The following is a 26,500-nucleotide window of genomic DNA, read 5'->3' as shown; positions in this document are numbered from 1 at the left end:
AGAGAGCTGGACTGGAAGAGGAGAAACTGGGACTAGGACCCGGCACCCCAACCGGGACTAGAACTCAGGGTGCTGGCGCCACAGGGGAGGATTAGCCAAGTGAGCCACGGCCTGGCCAGCATTAGTCACTTTTTAACAAAGGGGGAAAACTTAATGTAGTGGTTGAAAGTGGTGTCCCTGTTACATGTGGGTTACATTAAGGCTCCCAGCCGTGCAACCTTAGCAAAATGATTAAACCTTTCTGGGTCTCTGTGCCTCTGTACCCAGGGGTGGTGTCTGCAGCCTGGCCTTATTGAAATGTTCTCTCTGATGGCTAAGGCATCTATAAGAAAGAGGAAAGGTATTAGGAGTAGATCAAAAACCGCATGCTCAAGTAGTTCATTGGCTTTTTCCTCATGTTTTCAGCTGGTGCCAGACTCAGGTCCACAGAATGCTCTACAGAATTTGCTGTTTACTGGGAGAATGATTACAAAGTAGGTTCCAGGTCTTTAATTGTAGCTGCTGACAGCAACAGGGTTGTCCTGTTAACAGGTCTAACATCAGACACGTGTCCCATGCCAGCTGTCCCAGTGCCTCTTCCTGGCCATCCAAGGCAGCTTTGCCTTTTCGTCCTCCAGGCACAAAACCTGGAGCCCAATTTTAACCTCAGTTGTTCTCCTAGCACAGGTCTGGCTCCTTCTTCCATCCCAATGCCTCTCTGACTCGTTCCTTTTCCACTTCCACCTCCTTCTTTCTCGTCCGTGCCCCTCCCACCCCTCACGGGTCTCTAAAGACCTACACCTGTTTCTGCTTCCAACTTTGTGCCAAATGAATGATCAACCGATATTTAGGATACCACTTAAACCGCTTATCTCCCTTCCTGGAGACTTTTCAATAGCTCTTTTTCTGAGTGCTAGGGCGAGGTTGGATTCCTCCATTTGTCATTCCAGGCTTTCCTTGCACAATCCTTCCCCGGATTCTTTGCTGGGGGCGGTGCCTTGAACCCACCGCGTTTTCGCGATCCTTCTCCCCCTCCTGCTGGAAGGCCTGCTGTGAGTCCCACCACCAGTTTCCCTGACCTGTTGACTTTTCCCACTTGGGATCCCCACCCAGGCCAGCTCGGAACTATCTAATGCACCCGTGACTTTGTCTCAAAGGGTGGGACCCTGCTTTATGTTTTGTTTTGGTTTTGTTTACTTGAACCTCCCCAACAGAGAGCGGAGGCTCAGACACCCAAAAACTGTTGAACGGATGGATGGATGTGGGAAGGAACACGCTCCTGGCTGAGCCTCTTCTTCCCTCATTCGCAGCGCCCTAACCGGGTTTTGAATGTAGGCAAGCGGGCCCGACCCCCAGCGCCGCCGACGGACCTGCGGTGGGCTCGGTTCCCGAATCCAGAGCACGTCCTCGTCGCCCGCTCTGGCCCGAGGACAGCGCTGCAGAGTCCCGCGCTTCGCTCCCTCTCCGGGAGGCGCCGCTCTGTGGGAACCGGGTGGGCTGCGGCGTCGCGCGCTCCGACGCCCACTCTCCCATCCCAGCCCCGGCCGGGGCTGCGGGGACTTGGGGGTCGCCCCTCGCCCTCCCCCTTGTGGCCATTGGGCCGCCCCGCGTTGCGCGGGTGCACGGGGCGGGGCGGGGCCCTCCCCATCTCCCCTCGGCTCCCCTCCCCTATTTCCCGGGGTGGGGACGTCGGGAGGCGGAGGCGTGGAGGGGCTGCGGCGGGGCGTCCGGTTACATCTGGGTCTTCCGCACCCGGCGGCCGCAGAGCGCTGAGTTTGCGGGCTCGCAGTTGGGCAGCATGCGGGCTGCGTGGATGCGGGCGCTGCTGCTGCAGCTGCTGCTGGCGGGGCCTGGGGGCTGCCTGAGCCGCCAGGAGCTCTTCCCGTTCGGGCCGGGGCAGGGGGACCTGGAGCTGGAGGACGGGGACGACCTCGTCTCCCCGGCCCTGGAGCTGAGCGGGGCGCTCCACTTCTACGACAGATCCGATATCGACTCGGTCTACGTGAGTGCGACCCGGGGCGGGCGGTGTGGGGTAGCTGGAGGGAGGCCGCGGGGGGCAGGTCGGCGTCGGAAGGAAGGCGGGGCTCGCCGGGGGCGCCCGCGGAGCTGGACGGACGTGGGCGTAGCGGGCGCGACCGCGGACCGCTGGCAGCCCGCGCACAGGGCGCGGCGCTGGGTTTCCGCGCCCGCAAGTCTCCTGCCGAGGTCTCCGCAGCGCGCGGCCGGTGTCATCGAGGGGCTCGCCCTCCGGGTCTGCTGGGCCCCGCGCGCGCCCTGCCCTGACTCTGGTTCCCGGGCGCCCAGGACCCCGGGCGGAGTTTCCTCCCCTACAACTGTGGGCTGCATCGCCGCCGGGAAGTCGGTCCCCGCCTCGCCTTTGTCCTGCGCATCTGGGGCCAGGACCTGGCCCAGCTCGAGTGGGACCGGTGCAGGCGGTCCGTAGAAGGGCCGGAGTTGAGGACCCCTGCGGGTCCCGAGCCAGGAGGGACGGCCAAAGCAGGCCTTGTGTGTGCGTGAGTGTGTGTGTGTGTGTGTGTGTGTGTGTGGACACACCGGATATGTCTTGGCAGTGATTCTGTTCTCCAGTCGGTCTGGACCTAGAGTCCAGAGTTCAGGGCTGGGAACGCAGGGCGCCCTAGGGATCCAATTTCCTGTGGCTGAGCCTTGTCACCGTGGTGGTGGTGGTGGGGGGGGGGGAGAGCAGATGTGTGAGGAGGGGGGTCATGTGACCTTTAGCTCTCTGGAGCCTTGGTAGACCTGGCCGACCTGGGGGCGCTGTCACCTTGGTGAAATCCATCAGTACAGCCGCCTCCTTCCCCCACCCCCTGCCCCCGCTGCCATGTGGCTTTCATATAAGGTCTGTGTGCATACCAGCAGTGCGGGGCGGGGGCGTCCACACTGCCAGAGAGATGGCTGTGCTCCCAGCCGGCCTGGCAGGCGACTCTTGAACAGCATTCACGTGGAGCCCTCCACTTAGCACCCACAAAGAGCCCTGGCCCACCTTTGGATAGCCTGATGAAGCCTGAAGACTCTCTTTCACCTTAATGCTTTTGAACGTACAAAATAAAATCCACAAACAAGATTGCCAAGGAAACCAGATGTATCGAAGACCCAATCAAAATATATTAAATGGTGCAGGCTTTGGCTTAGCAGATAAAAGGTATTAGTTAGGACACCCATGTCCCATATGGGAGTGCCTGGAGTCAGTCCAGCTGGGTTCCTGACTCAGTCCTTCTGCTATGGCAGACCCTGGGTGGCAGCTGTGGTGGCTCAAGGAATTGTGTTCCTGCATTGAGTTCCTAGCTCCTGGCAGTGGTTGCTAACATTTGGAGAGTGAACCAGCTGATCGGAGTCCCTCTGTGTCTTTAAAAAAAAAAAAAACATATTTATAGAGTACTAGGTATGCTTCCTGTCCACCACATTGAGTAACAGGGTGTAGCAGTGGGTCCAGCAGTGGATCCTGTAACTGTTGACCTTTGAAGATCATGAGGACTGAGCAATTCAGAAACCACTGCAGCAAGTGTAGTGTGATACTGAAATACCCGTGAGTTGTGTTAGCGACAAAAGCAAGACTTGCTGCTGGATTGGTTTGTTGCCTACATCCATAACCGAAGGAAATGCTAAATGGTGAGTATTAAAACATTAAATTTCTGGGGCTGGTACCGCGACATAGCTGGTAAAGCCAATGCCAGTATTCCCTTTGGTCCTGGTTTGAGTCCTGGCTGCTCCAATTTGGATCCACCTCCCTGTTAATGGCCTGGGAAAAGCAGTGGAAGATGGCCCAAGTACTTGGGCCCCTGCCGCTTACTTGGGAGACCCAAGTGAAACTTCTTGTTTCCATCTGGCTCAGCCCTGGCCCTTGTGGCCACTTGGGGAGTTGACCAGCAGATGGAAGATCTCTCCCTTTGTCGCTCCTTTTCTATCTCTGAGTTTCAAATAAAATAAATCTTTTGCAAAAAATCCTTTTAACATCCTGGTTAACAGATCCATGAAATTCTTTTTTTAAACCACTATGGAGATCTTTGGACCCTTTGTTAATTTGGGACCTGCTGCCCTCTCCCTGTGGCATCAGCTAGCCACAGTATAATATAAAGACCCAGAAAATCTGTCCCTACCAAAAGAGTTCTTTGAAAGCACCCTTCCAGTCTACTTAGATTTCTTTTGCATTTAAGAATCCCAGAGGTTCCCTTGGGCTTTGGATTTGTGCTGCAGGTTGGGTTCTCCAGGAAGCTGACTCTGAGCTGGAGATTAGCAGCAGGTTACTTCATTAGGGTGAGCACGCCAGATCTGCACCTGTGGAAAGGAGAGAACTGAAACACTGAGCAAAGGGAGAAAGCCAGGGTACAGTGCAGTCCCAGCAAAGGACTCTGCCTGCCGGGGGGGGGGGGGGGGGGGGCTCTGTAGCTATCTCAAGTCAGTGTGAGAAGGCTGGGCCCCTGAGCCCTGGCCTGGGTTAGTGACTCACTGGATAAGGACTCCCCTGGGTGGAGATGTGCCCTGAGGTGGGGTAGTTTTCTGTTTGTTTTTGTTTGTGCTGGAAGCCATCTTCAAAGAAGGCTAACAATTGAGGGCTGCACTCCCGAGGGGGTGAAGGGCCATCTGCTGACAGCTCAGTGTCCACCCCTACCTGTAGCTGTGTAGATGCTGTTTTGAGCTGATGGAAACCCTCACATGACTCAGAAGGCACATTGCTAGGGAGTATGGGTAAGCACTGGGTGGTCTGTGCAGTCCAGCTGTTGGGAGAATGAAAGGCACACCCAGCAAGAAAGAAAAGTTACTCGTGGAGTAGACCTGCCTGTGTCTGGTGTTTAATCCTCAAAACACCCCCTCCCATCTCTTTTCAGATAAATTCTCTCCATCGCACTATGGGATGCACAGGTGTGTACCACCAGTTAAATGCCAAAGCTTGGAGTTCAACCCCAGTCTGTGTCTGACTCCTAGCTCTTTCAAGCACCCAGGCTAACACGTGGTAATAGACATGCGGAGTTGTTGGTAGGCAGAGTAGTGAGAGAAGACTTCACAGGCAGGTCCCTTTGAGTAGGCACAGAGGGAAAGGACAGACCATTGCAGGTGGAGAGAACCTCAGGAACAAATGCCCGAGGGTGGGAATAGGCATGGCATGTGCTGGGAAAGTGAGGAATCTGACTGGAGTGAGGGTCTCTCTTGGAACAGGAGGTTTCTGTCCAACTAGGCAGATGGGGTCAGAAGATAAAATGTGTGGTTAGATTGTGCCATGTAACAACCAACCTGGAAACCTCAGTGGCATATGACACTAATCACTGACTACTGTCCTTTCTGGGGACAGCTGGTGGTGGACTGATCCAAGGTGGCCATCATGGGGCAGTTAGGATGATTTGGGTCTGCTGCACAGGGCACTCATCCTCTAGCAGTTCCTTCTGATTCCATAGCCACTAGCCAAGCTTAGCTACCTTAATTTAAATAATTGCAATTCAGTAATAAGGAATTTTCAGGCTTTCACTCACACTAGCCACGTACCACGTGCTCAGGAATGCCACGTGGCTCATGGCTACTGTATAGAACAGTGCTGCTATAGAACATTCCCATCACTGCTAAAATTTCCACTGGACAGCCCTGCGTTAGAGGGCCTGTGTCCTTTCCAGGGAGACACCAAAGGCCCAGGAAGCCGGCAGAAAGACCTCCATGCTTCTCAAGACTCTGCTGGGGCCCTATCTACTACTGTCTCATGGACTAAAGCAAGTTGTATGGCCAACCTCAGTCAATGGTGAGGCATGTCACCCCACCCATGGTGACAACAGGGATGAGTCAGGGTGTGTCGCTCCCCCTCTTCGTGGAGGAACGACACAGGACCCTGCGCTGTTCTTTTGTCTGCTCGGCCCTCCCCGGGTTGGCTACCGACCCTTCCACCTCTGTGGAAGGGCGGTTCCCCCTAGCCACTTTCCCCACTTACGCGGGGGAGTGGCACACCGCCGGCCGGCTCTCTCGGGGGCTGCACAGGTGTTCCTTCAGATATATGTTCCCCTTAGATGTTCCTGGTGCATGTTGTCTCTCTCCTCCTTTATAGTCCTCTTCCACCAATCCCAACTCTGCTACCCACACGCCGAGTACGCTGCTCTCCTCCAATCAGGAGCAGGTCCTACAGTTTATTGGTTGAACTGGAGGCAGCTGTGCAGAAGCTGTTTCTCCCTTCTCAGCGCCATATTGTGGGAGAGCAGATGCATAGAATAAGTCTTAATTCCAGTAACTTAGTCTAGTCCGAGTTGCTCCCAGTTGCTCCCCACAAGGCTGCAGGGGAGAATTGGATCCAAGTGATGCAATGTGCCACCTGGAAGGTCCCTGAAAGATGGCCAGGAGGTTGGCGGCTGGTGGTGTAGCTGCTCACAAAGCCTTCCCATCCTTAGTAAGGTAACTCTAGTTGTTTGCAAGGTGGTATGAACAAAGGGACAAGGGGGGGTGGTTTGGAAGCAGGGAAGCCAGTCCCATAAGTTACTGCCTTGCCCAGATACAAGGTGATGGGGGCCTTCAGAAAGGGGGCAAGGAGAGAAGAGGATGGAGCTGACAGGTGAGCTGAGATGATTCATAGGATTTCTGTGTGGTCACACCTGAGACATCAAGGAGAAGGCAGGCAGCATTGGGGTGACTGGGAGACTGACTCAAGTGAAAGGGCGTGAGCCCAGATGTGACACTGACATTGGGGACCAACAAGGGGACCAGAAATTGGGGATGCTGTGTAGCCAGTAGACCCTTGAGTAAACAGAACATTCAGGCTTGGGAGGAAAGCAGAAGCCTTGAGGCACTGGTTTACAAGGGGAAACAGGAGAGTTAAACAAACAGCCAGATTTGGGGCCCTGGAAGACACTAGGCTAACGCTCTAACAAGACAGTTCTCAGTGCGGTCCCTGGGTGTCCTAAAGCCTTTTGCAAGGAATCGACAAGGTCAGAACTCTTTTTTCCTAAATACCATGTTGTTTGTGTTTTAGACTCCCATGCTCTCACACATAACACAGTGGAATTCACCCGAAGTTATGTGATGTGTGATGCTTATCATAACGGGTTGAATATAGAAGCAGATAGAGTCTAGCAGTCTTCCAGTAAGCCAGACACCACATTGATTTGCCAGAAATGTATAGCAGTGGCATTTCTTTTCTTTTTAGTTTGAGAAATAGTTATTTTCATTAAAATAGTCATTTATGTTAACATGTAGTGAATTGTTTTTTAAAAGATTTATTTTATTTGAAAGTCAGGGTTACAGAGAGAAAAAGAGGCAGGGAGAGAGGTCTTCCATCTGCTGCTTCATTCCCCAATTGTCTACAATAGTTGGAGCTGTGCTGATCTGAAGCCAGGAGCCTGGAGCTTCTTCCGGGTCTCCCACTTGGGTGCAAGGGCCCAAGGACTTGAGCCATCCTCCACTGCTTTCCCAGGCCACAACAGAGAGCTGGATGGGAAGTGGAGCAGCCAGGATTTGAACCAGCACCCATATGGGATGCGGGCACTGCAAGTGGTGGCTTTACCTGCTATGCCACGGTGCCGGCCCCTGAATTATTATTTAAATATGAATGTCTCAGTGTTTCTCAGCTTTAATTTCTCATATGATTGATGTTGATTGAGATGACCTCCATAAACCAAAGCAAGGCAGGCATTTGGCCCAGTAGTTAAGATGCCACTTGGGACATCCACATCCCACATCAAAATGCCTGTGTCTAGATTGGCTTTGGTCCAGATTCTAGCTTCCTGCTAATGTCCTTTGGGATTCAGCAGTGATGGCTCAAGTAATCAGGTCCCTGCCACTTGTGTGGAGATCGGGATGGAGTTCCCAGCTCCTGGGCATTTGGGGAGTGAACCAAAACAGGGGAGGTGTCTGTCTCTCTCTCTCTCTCTTTCCACTACCCCCACTGCAAGTAAAAATAAGCAAATTAAAATTATAAACACAAGTGTTTGTGGATGTTCAATAGTTTTTAAAAGTGTAGAGAGAGTCTAAGACCAAACTCTTGGAGAACTGCTGGTCTCCTGCTTTCAGTTTGACAGATGTTCACAGACACGAGAAGGCACTGCCGAAGTGCCCTCTTCATTCCTAACTGCCTATGTGATATGGTCTGATTCCTCCACGGAATCATCTCCCTTGTTGAATGGTAAATCACTTTAATTCCTCCCTTAAAACAAGCTCTACTTTGGACCCCACCCTAGGACTGATCAGACAGCTCACCAAGCCACTGGACGTTGTACATGGAAGCTCTGCTGCCTTGGCCAATGCACTTCAGACTCCCCCGTTGAGAGGCCTTCAAAGTTATGATAAGTGGAACAGAATAATAAACAATGTGTTCTCCCTTTGGGATTTATCATCTCAGTTTATTAATGTCGGTTAGCTCATGCTGATTGGAAAGCTGTGATTGGATGTATAGATTAACAGAAGAATTTCTAGAACATGATTTTGTTGCATATAGAATTATTTGATTCATAAACATGAATAAATGAGTTGTTATTTAATAAGTTCAGTTTGTTTTTCCATGCCGTGGGAAAATACTAAAAGGACATCCTTGGTAGCAAAAAGATTATATACCTCTGTCCTGACTCATCTACTGGCCTCTGGTCTCTCTTCCCTTCTCTCACTTCCTCCCCCCACCCCCACCATCACATACTTGTTAACTCAGAACTACAACACTTGGGGCAGGAGTCTGGCACAGGGTTTAAGACACCACTTGGGATGCCTGCATCCTATATCAGATTTCTTGTGTTTAAACCTAGTTCCACACTCCATTCCAGCTTCTTGCTAATGTGTACAGTGATAGGCACAGGTGATGGCTTAAGTACCTGGATACTTGCCATCATTTGGGGGAGTTCCAGCTCCGGGCCCTGGCCTGGCCCATCCTTGGCTATTGGGGGCATTTAGGAAGTGAACCAGTAGTTGGAAGATCTGCCTCTCTCAATCTGTCTCTGCCTTTCAAATAAATAAACAGGCAATAATGGTCAGCATTTCTAGTAACTTTTTTTTTAATTTTATTACTTGAAAGGCAGAGTGACAGAGAGCTTCCATCCACTGGTTCACTCTCCAAATGGCTATAATGGCCCAGGGTTGGCCAGGCCAAATGCAGGGACTAGGAACTCCATCTGAGTCTTCCACATGAGTGGCAGGTGGCATTCTACTGCCCTTGCAGGTGCACCAGCAGGAAGCTGAATGGGAAACAGAGCAGCTGGGATGCCAGAGTTGAAGGCAACAGCTTAACCCACTGCACCACAAGGCCAGCCCCCTCTGGTAATCTTTTAGAAAGAACAAAAATGAAATGGCTCGAGGGAAGTTTATGAATTTGCTGGTTGAACCCACAGCCACCAACTGTGGCTGTGAAAGTTGTTCCCAGCACAGGAGCTCTGGCCCAGGTGACAAAGGAAGGTGACTTCTAGCCCCCATTCCACTCCCCAAGCCCTGAGCCTCAGCATGGGGCTAGGGGCACTGTCTTCCAATTTGCCCAGGTTGCTGTGTGCTCTAGCAGTGACCCTGGTTGAATCACAGAAGGTGTAACAGAAGATTGATTCCCAGTGGAGGCTGTAATGGACTCAATTAGTCATGTTGCCCAAGTTATAATCCAGGTAAAATGATCTCATTTTTCAGCCTGCTGTTACTCTGGGCCTTTTTATTTACAAACTGAAGATAATTCACAGGATTCTCCAAGGTCCGTTAGATACTTGTTTGAGTGACTAGTTGATGAGTAAATCTGACTGACTGTTTCAGGACACTAAGTATCACTTTTTGTAAAATGCAGTCCAGTATTAAGATCCATCATTTAGTCATCTGAGAGAGAGAGGTTCAGTGCTAGGCTTTGGAGGTTAGTGATAGAATATAAGACCAGTGTGGTTTCTGCTCTCGTGGAGTACATGGTCTAGTGAGGAGGACAGACATTAAAACAATGGTTTTACCAACTGCACTTGTGATGCGTACCCTGAGAGGTCCAGGGAGTGAGTATACTGTGCTGGGAGGTGTCTGGAGAACCTCCTCCAACAGGGCTGGAGCTGTGGGATGAGTCCGGGTTAGCTGCATATGAGATCCCCCTGGAGTATAAAGAATAGGAACTTGGCCTGTGGTAGGGATCAAAAGCCAAGGGGAAAATGACCCAGGGAGCCAGATGAACTTGGTGAGTTAAGCAGTGCTGGAGCACAGTACCTTGTAACTCCGACCTTGTCACTCCCAGACCACAACCATCCAGGGGTTTTCCTTGGTGTTTATACTCCCAGCTCCTCACATAGCTCCCCAAAGCCTACCATGACCCAATCTCTCCATCCTTATACCTTGCTCTTGCTCCACACTTACCAGGCTCCAGCTGCCTAGACCACAGCCAGCATATCCTTCCAGGTCTTGGTGCTTCTCTCGTCTCTGCCAGGAATGCACAGCCAATCTCCCAGGGCTGTACCTTCATCAGGCCACCGCCCACAGCAAGCCTCTTCAGCAGCATGCTAGCTCCTTTTCATCACAGTGTGGACAAACCCCTAAGCTGGTTTGCTCCTACATTTACTTGTTGCTTGCCTGTCTCCCCCTTTACAGTCTGAAGCCCATGTGGGCATGTCTTGTCTGTTGAATTCACAACCATCTTCCCAATACTCAGGGTAGTGTCTGGGGACATAGTAAGTGCTTGTTGACTGAATAAAAGACTACCAGAGTGTCAAACTTTATTCTGCAAAATAGTAGCAAGCCATTAAGAGATTCCTAATGTCTCATTAGGAGATATTAGAGAGGTAGCTCAGGTGGGCGATCCAATGATCTTCATATTACAAAGGGAACTGACACACCCAGCTAAGGGGTTTGCCAAAATTCACCCAGGGGCAGGTGTTGTAGCATCCCATATCAGAGTGCCTAAGTTTGAGTCTCACTTCTGATCCAGCTTCCTGCTAATGCATACCCAGGGAGGCAGCAGGTGAAGGCTCAAGGACTTGGAGCTGCCATCACTTGGGAGGACTGCATGGAGCTCCCTGGCTTTGACCTGGCCCAGCCCCAGCTGTTGTGGGCATTTGGGGAGTGAACCAGTAGATGGAGAGTCTTGCTGTTGCTCTCACTTTTGCACACCTTTCACATAATTTGAAGTAAGTAGATACAACTTTAAAAAAATTCAACCAGTCAGCATCAGAGTTAGACCCTGAGCTCAGGTCTTCTGCCTCCTAGTTCTGTAGTCTTCCTCATGTGTCACACTGAGTGCCACTTGCCTCCCTCTCTCTGTGTAGACTTATAGGCTGTGTGTTGAGAGATTAGTGACAGGTGATGTCTGATATGACCCTGCCCCTTGAGGACATTATAGCATTACACTGTTCACTAATGCATTGCTTGTAAAAGTACTTGATTCTCAGGTCCTGGAGAGCAGATTCCTTAACTATCTGCCTTTGGGTAAATTTTGCTTTCTTTCTTATTATAAATGTTTTCAAACACACATATACAAAAGTGGAGAAAGTGGTATCATGAACACTCATAGATGCATTACCTAGATATAACAGTTGTTAACATCTTCCATATTTGATTAGTTTCCCTTTGCTGTTGTGTCTCAAGTACAATCTTCAGGCTATTTCATCATAAGATATTTTATGTCCAGTTCTAAAAATCAAGAACATTCCCTACATAACTACACTATTATCATTCATAATAAGTTCGTATTACCAAGTTATTCTCAGTCTGTATTGAATTTCCCCAAAGCTGCCCTTTATACTTGAAAATTTATTTAGACTGGAATCCAGAAAAGGACCAAGCATTATACTCTTGCATTATACTCAAGCATTATATACTCAAGCATTATTATACTCAAGCATTATACTGTGTCTCTTCCTTTTGATTTATTCACCTATTTAAGAATCATTGCCTGTTCTGAAGAATAGTTCATCTTCTACACTTAGCTGTTTTCTTTGTGACATAGTATAGTGTGTTACCCCATTCCTGTATTTTCTGTCAACTGGTAATTGTATCTTAAAAATATTCAGGTTAAACCCACAGGTTAAACATTTTTTTCTGGGGCTAGTGTTGTGGCATGGTGGGTAAAACCACCACCTGTGACACTGGCATCCTATATGGTCACTGGTTTGAGTCTCAGCTGTTCCACTTCTGATCCAGTTCCCTGCTAATGTGCATGGGAAAGAAGCAAAGGATGGCCCAAGTTCTTGGGCCCTTGACACCCACCTGGGACACTTGGAATAAGCTCCTGGCTTCAGACCTGCCTAGCTCTGGCTGGTGCAACTATTTGGGGAGTGTACCAGCAGATGGAAGATCTCTCCCTTTCTCTCTCTAACTCTGCTTTTTCAGATAAACAAATAAATCTGTTTAAAAAAAATTTTTTTTTATTGAGAAAACATAGAATTTTATTTTTAAATTAATTTTGGAGAATGGTAATACATTCAAAGGGTTAAGATAAATTTATAAAAACTGTAAAGCAGTGTTTCCTTGCTTCCTGGCTTCTAACCTCATAGTTCCCTCCCCATATGTAACCACCCTGTTCTTAATGCCAAATCAAAAATAACAAGGATGGACTCACATAGTGGTGCAGTGGGTTAAGCTACCAGTTGCAATGCTGGCATCCCATATGGATACTGGTTTGAGTCCTGGTTGCTCTGCTTCTGATCCAATTCCCTGCTAATACACCTGGGAAGGCAACAGATGATGGCACAAGTATGTGGGCCCCTGCCACCCTTATGGGATACCTGGATGGAGTTCCAGGCCCCTGGCTTTGACCTGATCCAGCCCTGGCTATCATGACTATTTGGGGAGCAAACCAGTGGATAGATTCTCTCTCTCTTTCTCTCAACTCTGCCTTTCAAATAAGTGACTCTTCAAAAAACTAGTACAATGTTTAAGGATAAAGGAAAGATAAGGTTTAACCTATCAATAGAAGAGGAGTGAATGAGAGTGTTACAGGGATTTCCAGGAGCTGGTCTGGTGAAATCATGAAGGTGTAGCTGGGGTAACAGTTGAAAAACAGATGGCAGTCGCCATGGCTTGTCGCTAGATTGATGTCAGTATGTTGGTTCTCTGTTTCATCCTGGTGGTTCTTGAGGGCCACAGGTGGTGAGATTAGTCCTAGGTGGACCAGGTCATCCTGATGTGGTTGTCTCTCATAAAACATTAACTGGATTAAGGTGAAAATGTTGACTCATTTCTAACTATTATCCTTAGGCCATCCTACATCTTTATTTGCTAATCCTTTTGTTTCTATTTTTAATTCAAGTCAGCCATTTCTGTGGCACTGTGGGGTTAAAACATTTGCAATGTGGACTTGGGGTTTTGTTCTGCCACTTGATCTCAGCGAGTGATATGAACTGAAATTCTTTTTTTTTTTTTTTCAAAGAATGAAGATGATATCAGTGCTCACTGTGCTGGGTTTAATGAGAGAGCTGGAATAAAAATGCTTTGCAGACTGTAAAGTACTGTGCCAGTAGATTGAGTCCCGGGTGCATTTCTGTACTCTAAGGTGAAGTTAATCAGTCTCCACCTCAATTGCGTCCCAAATTCAGCCCATTGCCTAGTCTTCTTTTCTGAGTTTCCCTTTTCTTAGGCTTTTGTTTTTTTCCATCTGCCTGTTTGCTAACCATGAAGACTTCACATAAAACTTTGCCGCTTCCATTGCTTTTGTCCCCCATTTCCCTACTACCCAGCCAAGTAGAACAGGAAGAGCATGGGTCACAGCCTCCAGCAGATATGCTTCCAATCTTGGTGCCATCACTTGTTGACTGTATGACGTGATGCTAAATTAAATTTCTTGTCATGTCCTTGTCTGTTTCATGTATGTGAAATGAGGGGATGGTTGTATTAAATGCCTGTCGCATGAAATTTTTAAAAGTGCAAACAACCTTAGTAAAGGACCGCAAGCTTAGCCAAAGCCGAGTCAATGTTTGCTGTGTTTCCAGTGTTTACTCTAAATTACTTTCCAGTATGTTCCCACTGCTCCCACCCATGGAGTCTGCTTTTCAAGTTACATTGTCTTCTCAGCACAGCTATTTGTGTTTCTTAAACCCTGCTTGTTTCCTATTTGTGCCTGCCTCCAGCATTCTCCACGCACACGTGTTTTGGGGGATCCTTCTCCCGACTTTACAGGCTGCCTGAGGACTGTGAGGTTCCTTTCAGCCAAAGAAAGATGGCTGTTCCTTCGCTTCTTTGGTGTGCATTCGAATAGAAGAAGCGCTAACATAAATTTACTGTGTATCTGCACTTGGACAGTAATTCGTGTTGTCTTTAAGTTCACATCACGGATGAAAAGGAGACACAAGTGCTTTTTAAGATGGGAAACACCCTTCTGTTGTAAGTTAGCTGCTCTGCTCATCCCCTTCTTGTCAGCTGGGGTTGGAACAATTGGCCTAAGTGGTTCCAGCTGTTGACCACGTGGTGCTTGGCATTTTCACCCTGGGTCCTTTGTGATATAATTGACATGTTCTGCCCTAAAGCAGCCGGCTGAAAGGCTGTATTGTCTGCTGTACTCCTTGGGGTGAGTGGGTAGACATGTTCTGTAAAAGGGCGTTAAGTCACGCTAGTAACATTCTGAGCTGAAGTTTAACTTTGCCAAGGGAACTTTTTCCCATTGTCAACTGAAAATGTAAGCAAGATTTCAGGGCGATACTTACTTTGATGAACAGGGTGGAATTAGCTGCTTTTCAGATTCACCCAGAACCTCCCATGGGCAATACTTAGTTTGAGTTACCTTAAGTCAGTGATATATGATAATGATTATCTCTCAATAAATCAGATGGGCTTTCTTGGAATCTGAGGACTGCATTCAGTCCAGGAGCCTTTTGCAGGGTGATCTATAGCAAGGAACATGCTGGCACCACTCGAAGATGCTAATCACAAAAGTTACAGCAAGGGGCAGGGGTAAAGGAACAAGTGATAAACACCCCTTAGGAATCAGGAAGACTTCACAAGGACAAATGAGACTTTGCCAGGGGTTGGAGCCAAGAAACAGTTTTCAGGGTGCAAGAGCTGGTAACTGTGAAGTAGGTGAGATACCGTGATAAGTTTGGACACAGTTTTCCTACTCCAGCCTTACCAACACTCATATAAAAGCTAAAGTGTAGTACCGTAATCTGTGTTACTCCTAAACTAGCACAGATGAGATGACCAGAATGTCACACGGGTGACTGCTGTGCAATACTTAGGTTTAATGATTGGTTCTCTCTGAACCCTGGGCGCTGCATGGGGCGCCTCTAGGCTCTGTAACTTTTCATTAACTTTCATTACTAAAGCTGCTTTTGCCAGCACCTTTTGCTCATTAACGCAGTCAGGCAGGGCCCGTGCAGCTGAGACTCCTGAGTCCCTGCGAGGGGCGTGGCAGGGCCAAGAGGGAAGCAGTGGGAAAGTGTGAGGTGGGAGGGACCACTAAGACAATCACAAAGCCCCACTTGGTTGGTGTTGCTTTTGCTGCCTCGGAGTTTGGTGTCATGTCCAAAATGTCATTGCCAAGACCAGTGGCGAGGAGCTCATGCCTTCTGGGATTTTCACGGTTTCAGATCTCACACTTAAGTCTTTAAACCATTTTGGGTAATTCATATGGATGCTGTGAAATAGGAGTTCATTTTCATTTATCTGTATGGGGATATGCACTTTTTGCAGCATTATTTTTTTAAAAGATTATTTATTTGAAAGGCAGAGTTACAGAGGCAGAAAGGAAGAGAGAGAGAGAAGAAAAAGAGAAAGGAAGAAAGGGAGGAAGGTCTTCCATCCACTGGTTCACTCCCCAAATGGCCACAATGGCTGGGGCTGTGCTGATCTGAAGCCAGGAGCCAGGAGCTTCTTCCAGGTCTTCCACATGGGTGCAGTGACCCAAACACTTAGGCCATCTTCCACTGCTTTCCCAGGCCATAGTGGAGAGCTACATCAGAGGTAGAGCAGCTGGGACTCGAACTGGTGCCCATATGGGCTGCTGGCACTGCCGGTGGGAGCTTTACCCACTACACCACAATGTCAGCCCCACAGCATTGATTATTGAAAAAACCTTCCTTTGCCCATTGGATGTTCATGGCAACTTTGTCAAATATTAAAACTCTAGGTGTCTCATGTGGGCGGCAGGAACCCAATCTGTTGAGCCTTCACTGCTGCTCCCAGAGACTGCCTTAGCAGCAAGCTGGAGTCAGGAGCCAGAGTTGGGTATTGAACCCAGGAACTCTGATATGGAAGATGGGCATCCATAACCAGAATCTTAACCTCTATGCCAAATGCTCACCCTATAGGGCTTCCCAGCCCAGTCCCCTTGGGGATTGTGCCTGGGTCTGTGCCTCGTGCCTCTTGGTCTTTCCCTTGGTGCTTCCTGCCATTGGACTATTGAGTTGACCAATGACAATTTCTTTCTTGCTTGCTTGCTCTTTTTCTCTCTCTCTTTCTTTATTCATTTATTTATTTGAAAGGCAGAGTTACACAGAGAGAAACAGAGGGGTAGGGAGGGATCTTCCATCTGCTGATTTGTTCCAAAGATGGCTGCAATGGCTTGAGCCAGGAGCCAGAAGCTTCTTCCAGGTCTCCCAACTCGGTTGCAGAGGCCCAAGGACTTGGGCCATCTTCTACTGCTTTCCCAGACACATTAGCAGGGAGTTGGTTCAGAAGTGGAATAGTTGGGACTCGAATCAGTGCCCATATGGGATACCAGGACCACAGGTAGTGGCTTTACTGCCGCTATACCACAGTGCCCGCCTGACCAATGCCACTTTCAAGAGATGGAGAACAGGAACAGGCTCATCAGGAGCATTGAAAAGACTTTGTAAAATAAATCTCAAACCCAAATGTGAGGGATATTGTTCATCAGTTTTGCCATTATTTGGTATATTGGGGCAGGGGGAGGGGCAAGTTTGTGGGGGAAAAGTTTAAAGCTAAGAATCAATGAAACTGTTGGCTATTCTGCATACTTCATTTATCTTTGAAGTCATCTTCGTGACCACAGATAACCAAGTGAGTGATTAGTGAAACTGGCTGAAAAGTATTTTGCAGCAATGCTAACTACTCCTGAGGGTTTCGTGTTGTCCAAAGGGTTGCATGGGCAGTGCTTCATGATGCTGGTCTGAAAAATTTGGTTCCTAAGGCCTTCCCTGGGAAAACACAAACGTTATGGTACCCAGATCCCAAAGGATAAGAGCACTGAGGCTGTTTGCAGAATTGCTAGACTGATTTAAGTTTCACTGGCAAACGGCTTTTTGAGACCCAGTCGTCTGTGGCCTCCGTGTGATTGCTTCCCACTAGCAGCTGCTCACTGCCAACTCCGGTGGCTTGAGAAAGTGAGCCGTTCCCACGCTCCCACACGCCAGCCCAGTTGGGATGTTTGTGCTGGGAGATGTTTGGCATGGAGAGACCAGCTGGGTGAAGCTCCTGGCCTCCCTCCCTTCTCTGCAGCCTGTCGATGCATTCCAGAGAAGTCTTGCTGGTGCCAGGTGATGAGGGAAAATCTGTCACCTCAACAGTTAACAGCCCATGAAGTTGGGGCAAAAGAGGTTTTGTTAAATACACCTGTGACTCCCAAAGCCCTCTTTGCTTTCTCTACCTGCACACCAAAAGGCTCTACTTCCTTGAACCTTTTTGCCAGGTTCTCTTGAGCAGACACCAGAGGGTCCCCTGCCCTGTCCTCGGGTAATGAGGTGTGAAGTGACTGAAGGGATGAGGCTGCAGGAGGGGGAGGGGTACAATAATTGGGCTGGAAAACCCACAGACATTTTAATCAATTCCAGGACAACTCAATGGAGAGTCACTGTTTTAGATCCTTATGTTTCCAGGCTGCAGCCTTTTAAAGGACAGTATCAGGCACCATTTGCCAAATTGCTCCCATTTCATTGGGACATATTTTTTTCTTATACTTCAGATTCTCTAAGTCTAAGGATCATTGGGTTGGAATTCTGTGTTGTCAATGGATTGCACAGTAACAAGAAAGGGGATGCATGTCAAGCGTCACTCATTGGCACAAACTCAAAGCAGGCCCAGGGTCCCCTGCGCCATGGGGCTATTTGCCACCCTCCCTCAGTGGCTCATTTTCCCAAAGAAGTGTGGGTTTTCACTGAGTAAGAGTAATGGCACCTTTTAGTAGGCAGTTATTACTGATTTCCAGAAGGTTGTCCAAGTAGGAAGAGAGCCAACTTTGGGGCCAAGCTCCCTGGGTTCAAATCCAGTGTCACCACTTTTTACTAAGTGAGTTTGGGCAGATTGACTGATTAACCTAATTCCCTCTATCAGAAAATAGGTATATTGGTAGTCCCTAGTCCCATACGGTACTTCTGAGGGTTAAATCTATTTTTTAAAATATTTATTTATTTATTTGAGGGACAGAGTTACAGAGAGGCAGAGGCAGGGAGAGAGAGAGAGAGAGAGAGGTCTTTCCTCCACTGGTCCACTCCCCAAATGGCTGCAATGGCCAGAGCTGGGCCACTCCAAAACCAGGAGCCAAGAGCCTCTAATGGGCCTGCCATGGGGGTGCAGGGGCCCAAGCACTTGGTCCATCCTCCACTACTGTCCCAGGCCATAGCATAAAGCTGGACCAGAAATAGAGCAGCTGGGATTTGAACCAGAGCCCATATGGGATGGCGCCACTGCAGGCAGCAGCCTCATCTTAGTAAGACATCTGGAACATGGTAAATAGTTAATGAACATTAACTATTATTCTAACACATTAAACTATCCAAAACAATTAGTGAGACTATAGTGCCCCATTTATATGTCTTTATTTTTAGATATATTTATCTTTATTTGAAAGATAAATAAATCTTGCCATTTATTTGAAGGGCAGAACCAGAGAGAGAGAGCAAGAGAGAAACAGACAGAGAGGTCATCCATCCTCTGGTTCATTCCCTCAAATGGTCGCAATGGCCAGGCTGAAGCCAGGAGCCTGGAACTCCATCCAGGTCACCCATGTGGGTGCAGAGGCCCAAGTACCTGGGCCATCCTCTGCTGCTTTTCCAGGTTCATTAGCAAGGAGCTGGATTGGAAGTGGAGTAGCAGGGAATTTAAGGGGCACCCATATGAGACCCCAGATCACAGATGGATGCTTCACCAGCTGAGCCACAGCGCCAGCCCAGATTTATTTCTTGATGCTTTGTTTTATCATCATCCTTGTTAGCCCTTTTCCTCATCTGGATTGTGGGTTCCTTGAAGGTAAGAACTGGATCCTACCTATTTTTGTGCCCTAAGCACTTAACACAGTCCTGGTATGGAGTTACAATTTATTCCACTTAGAGAGTAAATGAATTCAGGCTGTTAGACTGACTTATGCTTCAATAATGCATGCAGTAAATGAAGCACTCTTGTTCCCATCTCCTTACTTGAGGTTAGGAGGGCGCACGCGAGGAAACCTGAGAGGTGAATCCCAAGACACTCACTTGAGGTCCAGCGACTGGCATGTGGCAGAATCAGGCTGCCCTGCAGGTCTTGCCCGTGCTCCTTCAACCAGCCCCTCTTGCATAGAAAACAAAAGCTGGATTTGCAACGTAGGCTCTTGCTGTTCTCTGATTCTGCTGTATTTCCCATATTGCGGGCATCTGTGGCAGCACCCTGCAAGTGGGTGCTCGGTCCGTCTGGGGAAGAAGTCCTTTCTGCCTTGCTTCTAACCATACTTGGTTTTGTACAGGTCACCACAAATGGCATCATTGCCATGAGCGAACCCCCGGCCAAGGAATCCCATCCCGGGCTCTTCCCACCGAGCTTCGGCGCGGTCGCACCTTTCCTGGCGGACTTGGACACAACCGATGGCCTCGGGAAGGTTTATTATCGAGAAGACTTATCTCCCTCCATCATGCAGCTGGCAGCAGAATGTGTCCAGAGAGGGTTCCCAGAGGTCTCGTTCCAACCCAGCAGCGTGGTGGTTGTCACTTGGGAATCTGTGGCTGCTTACCAAGGGCCTAACCAGGACCCTATCCAAGAAGGCAAGGTAAGCACCTGCCCAGGTACGAGCTCCAGTCGTCTGACACATTGTGCTCTTTGTTCTTTTGGTTTGAAGTATTCTTATGCACATTATGCCTGTGTTACTGATAAACACATGAGACCCAAAGCAGAATCTAGCAGGCTGGCTATCGCAGGTCTAAAACTTCTAAAAGCATTTTGGCAAGGCTGTAGAAATCTGCTTCAGTGATGATCAGAAAGAAAACCAATTCTGTATGAATAGAGTTAATAGGTCAAAATAGGGTTAATAAAGGGCATCTCTTGACTGTCCTCACTTGAGATGGAAGATACTAGAAAGATAGTCTCTAATTAAATAGAGAAATTATTAATATCAAATGATAGGTTAAAAAAAAAGTAATCCCAAGTGAGTGGAGAAATAAAGATAAGGCCTCAGGTCTAGTTACAGAGACAAGAACAGATTTGCATTATGTATTAACATAACCCAGGTGTGAGCGTCTTTGGGATACTGTAATCAGCAAAGGCTTGAGAGACCAGGCTGTAGATGTTGGACTTGCCCTTGAAGAAAGGAGTGCCATCATATACCATATAGCAGTGTTTCAGTCAACAACAGACCACAGGTACAGTGCTCTCCCTGGGAATCTAAGTCCCTGGTGCCATTGTGGCTGTTGATTTGTGTAAGTGTATTCTGTGATGTTTGCACAGTGACACAGTCACCTGAGGCATTTACTAAAAAGTATCCTTGTCCAGTGGTGGGTGTATGATTGTATTTGGGTAGGTCAGGATGCCATCACTAGACCAGCCTCAATCTTTCCTTGGGAAGACAGTTTTTCTCCAGCATGAATTTTTTCAGCGTACAGAGTATAGAGAAATTTGAAGGATCCCAAAACACTGCACATGAATGAAGGATGCTCCAGGCTGGTAGCTCCCCAAAGTGTGTATCACAGAACACAGTCCTACGAGATAGTCCCTAGGGAAAAGTCCCCCTTGGCCATATTAGTCTGGCAAATGCTAAAACCTCCCCCTGACCCTAGGTGCAGGACATGTCCCATCCCACAGAACACACTTCAAGAAGGTCTATGATGACCAGTGTCACACGTTTTGTTTTGCCCACTATTATCTGGCTGAGTGCTGTACTTGGAAAACTGCTTAAAATCTCAAATTTCTTGAACAAGCTTTTTGGTAATGAATGTCCAACCCCTTGGTACTGAGCCCTTGTGTGTATGGAGGGGGGGGATTTGTGTGTTCCACTTCTGTATTTTTTAATTCTTTTTTTAACTTTTATTTAATAAATATAAATTTCCAAAGTACAGCTTTTGGATTACAGTGGCTTTCTCCCCCCACCCATAACTTCCCTCCCACAAGCAACCCTCCCATCTCTCGCTCCCTCTCCCATTCCATTCACATCAAGATCCATTTTCAATTATCTTTATATACAGAAGATCAATTTAGTATATATTAAGTAAAGATTCCACTTCTGCTTTTTTTCAACAGCATATAGAATTATTTGCAATTCCCTGTGGGTGCCTCTTTGTTTTTAGCCGCAGTGTCTTGTACTTGCCATCCATTTTGCTCGGGAAGTTGTCCCTCTGACCCTTACAAGTGGCAAACTCCTGTTTGTTCCTTCATACTCAGCCTTTCAATGAGGGCTGGACCAACCTTAGCCTCCCCCTCTCCCATTCCAGCCAGAGTCAGACACTTGCTGCTGAGGCTCCTATAGCACTTTGCACACAGCTCTGCTGCAGACTCTATCCCCACGTTGTGCACTCTATAGTCCTGATTACGTGTCAGTCTTCCGTCCCTGACTGTAGGTCCCCCAATGCAGGGGCCATGTGTCTTTATTCTTCATATCTGCAGAACTCGGGGCAATGCATGCTGCCTAGTAAAGCTAGTGCCATTTAAAGGATCCTTCTTGGTGCCTGGCCCTTCACATGTTACTTCTCATAGGCTTCCTGACATTTCTAGGAAGTAGGTAGTTTTATCTCTATTTTATAGAGGCAAAAACTGAGGAGTAGAGAGCTCAGTAAAATGCCCAAGGTCACACAACCAATAATGAGCAGAGCGAAGGTGTGGATTTAGGTCTGTTTCCTCCTAGAAGTCATGTTTTTTCTACTTAACTGTGGTTGTGCTCAGTAAATATTTGCTTCATAGTAAATGTGTTGAATGGCCATGGAAACAAATTCTATAGGTAAGAATTTTCCAAGTTTTATGAGACTTGGGCACCATCTAGCAAAGTGGGGAGTGACCAGCTGGTGGGCCATGTAAGGCTCATAGAAGCATTTGCTCTGGCCTTGTCAAGGCAACTGCAAGAAGTTCAGTAAGTGTCCAGCAGCTAATTTTTAAGTTGCTAACTTTGTATAACCCGTGAATGATGCTGTAAATATCCACATGGCTCTGGGCAACAAAAAGTTTCTCCACCCTTGGGAGGAACCATCTGTATTATTTCAGTTATTCATAGAGTTACAGTTTTACAGAGGATTTTCATTCATTAATCAGGAAATTTCATGTTGACATAGCCTTAGAGATATTTCAATGGAGCTGTCCTCAAACATGTGGGCCTTGCTGAAAAAATACTACTTTTAGAATAGGGTGAGACTATTGTTGTGTCTCTATGGTACTTTTAGTAGGTAGTCTGGTGTGTAGCACAGCTTAAAATCTGCAGATATTTTCATTAGTAACTGACTTGTAACTCATCTTCACAGAGAAACACGTTCCAGGCTGTTCTGGCCTCCTCCGATTCCAGCTCCTATGCCATTTTCCTTTATCCTGAAGATGGCCTGCAGTTCTCTACAGCGTTCTCCAAGAAGGATGAGAACCAAGTTCCTGCAATTGTTGCATTCAGTCAAGGTTTAGTGGGATTTATATGGAAGAGCGACGGAGCATTCAACGTATTTGCTAATGACAGAGAATCAATTGAAAATTTGGCCAAGTATGCTCTCTTTGTTTTTTTTTTTTTTTCAGTAGATTCTCCCCTTAATAATACTATTATTCTTTATTGTCTTATCAAAGGTAATATAATGGACATTATAGATCATGACTTAAGTGTTCCTGTGGATTTTAATTTTGCATATAGTTTATATAATGTGAGGTACTGTTTTTCTGATGTGTTTAAGGGAATATACTCTTAGAATAAAAAGGTATTCTATTTCTTAGATATCCTCATTTAAAACAGTTTGTACCGGTGTCTGTCTGTCTGTCTCTCTCTCTCTCTCTCTCTCTCTCTCTATATATATATATACACACACACACACACACATACTCACACACATATATATAAAATAACCTTTATATATACATATAATGAATTTTATATATATTTCTTTATTAAACTCTGTCTCTTGCTATGAACCCAAGGCTGAGAAAACCATTTTCACCCTGCATTGACTAAGGGAGACATCTTTATAATGTTGACCTGTGTTCAATAAAACAGTGTTCACAGCCTATTTTGTAAAATTTATCAAAAGGAGAAAAGCCAAGACTAGGTTTTTTAAATTAAAATCTTTCCTCTCTGTTTTTACAAAACAAGGAATTCAGCCTGACCTCCCAATTTCATATCCTCAAACCTGGCCTGATGTTCCTCTGTCATTTATGTATTAATGTGCTGATAATTGCTTAATGACTGCTTTTATGGAGCCCTGATTTATAGCATTTACCTATTTCTGAGGTGTAAATTCTCCTACTATGGCCAATTTTAAGCAGCTTATATCTTGTCACTAAATGAAAAGTAGAGAAAAAAAAGCCCCAGTGTATGTAATCCCACTATAAAGATAAAATGGACTTCACTTCAAGAACATGGATACTAGTAAAATAATTAGGACATGGTGAATTTTAAGTTATGTCTCACCTTTAAAATATAATTTAAATTTTTGCCATGACTATGTTTAATAACTGGCTTTCAAATATCCTAAAAATTTAATAGTTTGCTCTGATGAACTGGTGCAAGTTCCCATATCCCATTACCTTTCAATGAGTTCTCGAAAGACAGATTGACTAGAAATCCTGTTTTTCAGGAATTTCTTGACTTCTCATCTCCTAGCCCACTCGAGGTTTTGGCTCAACATCTCCCACTGAGTAACCTGATCATTCTATATAACTTCCAGTTATACAGCAATACTTCTCTCACATATCCATAAGAACAGTAAAAATGGTGGAGCAAGAAGTAGAGAAGAGGGTTATTCTATTTTACAGTTAAAAGTTTTTGGCTTCATAATTTGCTTTTCACCACACTATTTAATCACAATAAGGTAAACTGAGACCTACCAAGATTCCACAGCCCAAGGAGTTGAGATTTCCAATAAACCATGTACACTGGTCACTCGCAGCACTTCCTACACCAAGCATGTGGGCTTTTATGCCCACACCAACAAATTCGCCCATTCTCTCAAAGTCAGCTGGGTGGCGAACTGCTCAGTCAGTTCTGGCACTGACTTCCTGGAGTTGGTACAAACCCCACAGATGAAGCCTGGCACTGACTTCTTGGAGTTGGTACAAACCCCACAGATGAAGTCCCACAAGACTGTCTCCACTTCAGTTGCCAGTTGCAAGCTCTGCAGTTAGAGTACTTCTGACTAACCAGGTACAAACCAGAGGTTTCCATGACCAGTCCTCCTATTGGATAATTTACTAATACAGCTCACAGAACCCAGGAAAGTACACCACATACTATTGCCAGTCTATGATAAAGGATGAAACTTGGGAACAGCCAATGACAGGATGCCTAGGGCAAGGTATGGGGGAAGGGAGGGTGGAGCTTCCACATCAGCTCCTGAAGACACAACCCTCTTAGCACCTCCATGTGTTCACCATCCTAGCAATTCTGCAGACCTTGCCATTTAGGGTGTTTTATGGTGGCCTCGTTACTTAGGCATGGCTGATTAAATCATTGGCCATTGGTGATTACCTCAATCTCCATGCAGCCCTCTGTCCTCCTTCGAGGTGGGGGGTGGAGGCATTGAACCTAGCAACTTTCTAATCCTGACTTGGTCTCTGTGTCCACCAGCCTCTATCTTGAAGCTGTCTAGGGGCTTCCAGCCACCAGCCAACTTATTAGTATACAGAAACCACTCTTATCACTTTGCAGATTCCAAGGGTTTAAGGAGTCCTTTTGTCAGGATCCAGGGACAAAGATCAATGTATTTTCTGTTATATCACACCATATCATGGAAAGAGAATAGTGGAGGAAATGAATGACTTCAGTTCCATAGCCACCCTTAGTCCCACGAGCTGCCTCAGCTCACCAAGTAGGGCACATAACCAGTGATTAGTGTAAGTTGCATTTTAAGTCCTGATGGTGACACTGGAGTGGCTTCAGGTGAACCTTTGCTAGTGATGTGCCCATCTGGACACTGCTTCAAATAGCCCTGGGCCAGCTTCTGCTTTCCCACCCTCCAGCTCCTGCTACAGGTGGAAGCAGGTGATGGCTTTCAGATCGGCAAGGATCCCTAGAGCTGACTTTATCTTGGTTAATGGAGGCTGTGGCTGCTGGCCTGTTTGCAAAGAAAGGTCTGTCTTTCCCCCTAGGAGCAGCAACTCTGGGCAGAAGGGTGTCTGGGTGTTTGAGATTGGGAGCCCAGCCACAGCCAATGGCGTGGTACCTGCAGATGTGAATCTTGAACCCAGCGATGGAGCAGAGTACGATGAGGAAGATGAAGACTATGACCTAGTGACAGCACATCTGGGCCTGGCGGATGCTAGCACCCAATCCTTCCCTTATGGGACTCCGAGAAGGGGTGACACTGACACATACAGTGTGCCCAGTGTCCTCTCCCCACGCCACATGGCTACCGAGAGATCCCCTGGATCCCCCACGGAGAGAACCAGGTCTTTCCAGCTGCCAGTGGAGAAGTTTCCCCAGCAGCACCCGCAGGTCATAGACGTGGATGAAGTCGAGGAAACAGGAGTTGGTAAGGCCATTGGTGTCGGTAAGGTTCTTGGGTACTGGGCTTTCAGACAGGAGCTGGAGGGGTGGCAGCTGGATGCATTGTATGGTGGCTTGTAAGGATGAGAACTTGGGAAGTGGAGGCTGATCTCCCATAGCTAGAGATTTGTGTGTCAGTCGATGACTTCAGACAAACCCAGTGACCGTGTGGGAGGAGACCTGTGGTTATGGAGACTGTTAATGTGTGTCCTCTTCCCAGTTTCCTTGTTTTTCCATTCTGTCTGCTTTGAAGAGGATCATGATTTAGAATTATTCTGGAAGTCAGATTTTCTTATTCCAGACTTCTGAGATCAGCAATGCATTCACCCACCTGAAACAACACTTTAGAAATTCTTTTGGCTTTTTATACGGCTTATCTTTGACATTTATTTCCTCTTGGTTTTGGAATTAGAATGGTTGATTATTATTCCTCCCAGGCCCAGCTCTGTTTCAGAGTTTGTTTGCAAAGTCTCAAAAATAGAAAATAAGCAGTTCCCTTTTTCTTAAAGATCTCTTCTAACAGGGAACGGCATATCATATTGTTTGAAACCTAGCATGCTTTAATTGGTCTTAGAAGAGATGTTCAAGCTAAAGTGTGTTCATTATTTTTTTCCTCTTTAAGTTGACGTATAATTCCATAAGAGTCATGTTAATGGGATGGTGCAGATTTTTAACTAGGTTAACCATGACTCTATTGCTTTTCCTGGGAAGTTAATCACAAGACCCCAGTCCACTCCACATTACTCACTCACTTTTTTTCTCTGTGTTCCGTCTCAGCAGTAGTCATAGGTGCTTATTCTTATTGAGTAT

At 47.1% G+C, this 26,500-nt stretch overlaps 1 protein-coding gene across 3 annotated transcripts in view; it reads left to right on the top strand.

Annotated features, from left to right (window-relative positions):
• Nucleotides 1–1,016: 1,016 nt before the first annotated feature.
• The window catches only part of NID1 (nidogen 1), a 79,169-nt gene continuing 53,685 nt past the window's right edge, over nt 1,017–26,500 (top strand). For 2 of the 3 annotated variants that reach the window (XM_070055553.1, XM_070055552.1), the window contains exons 1-4: nt 1,611–1,981; nt 19,505–19,804; nt 22,476–22,702; nt 25,294–25,676. In XM_070055553.1, the coding sequence (XP_069911654.1) occupies nt 1,778–1,981; nt 19,505–19,804; nt 22,476–22,702; nt 25,294–25,676 (1,114 nt within the window). In that variant the 5' untranslated portion in view covers nt 1,611–1,777. Of the gene's footprint in view, nt 1,982–19,504; nt 19,805–22,475; nt 22,703–25,293; nt 25,677–26,500 lie in introns of all 3 variants that reach the window. The other variant, XM_070055550.1, reaches the window with a different exon arrangement.

This window comes from Oryctolagus cuniculus, chromosome 13 (genome assembly GCF_964237555.1).
Source record: "Oryctolagus cuniculus chromosome 13, mOryCun1.1, whole genome shotgun sequence".
NCBI lineage: Eukaryota > Metazoa > Chordata > Mammalia > Lagomorpha > Leporidae > Oryctolagus > Oryctolagus cuniculus.
The sequence above is the reverse complement of the archived record's forward strand: the minus strand, read 5'-3'. Positions and strand labels throughout refer to the sequence as shown.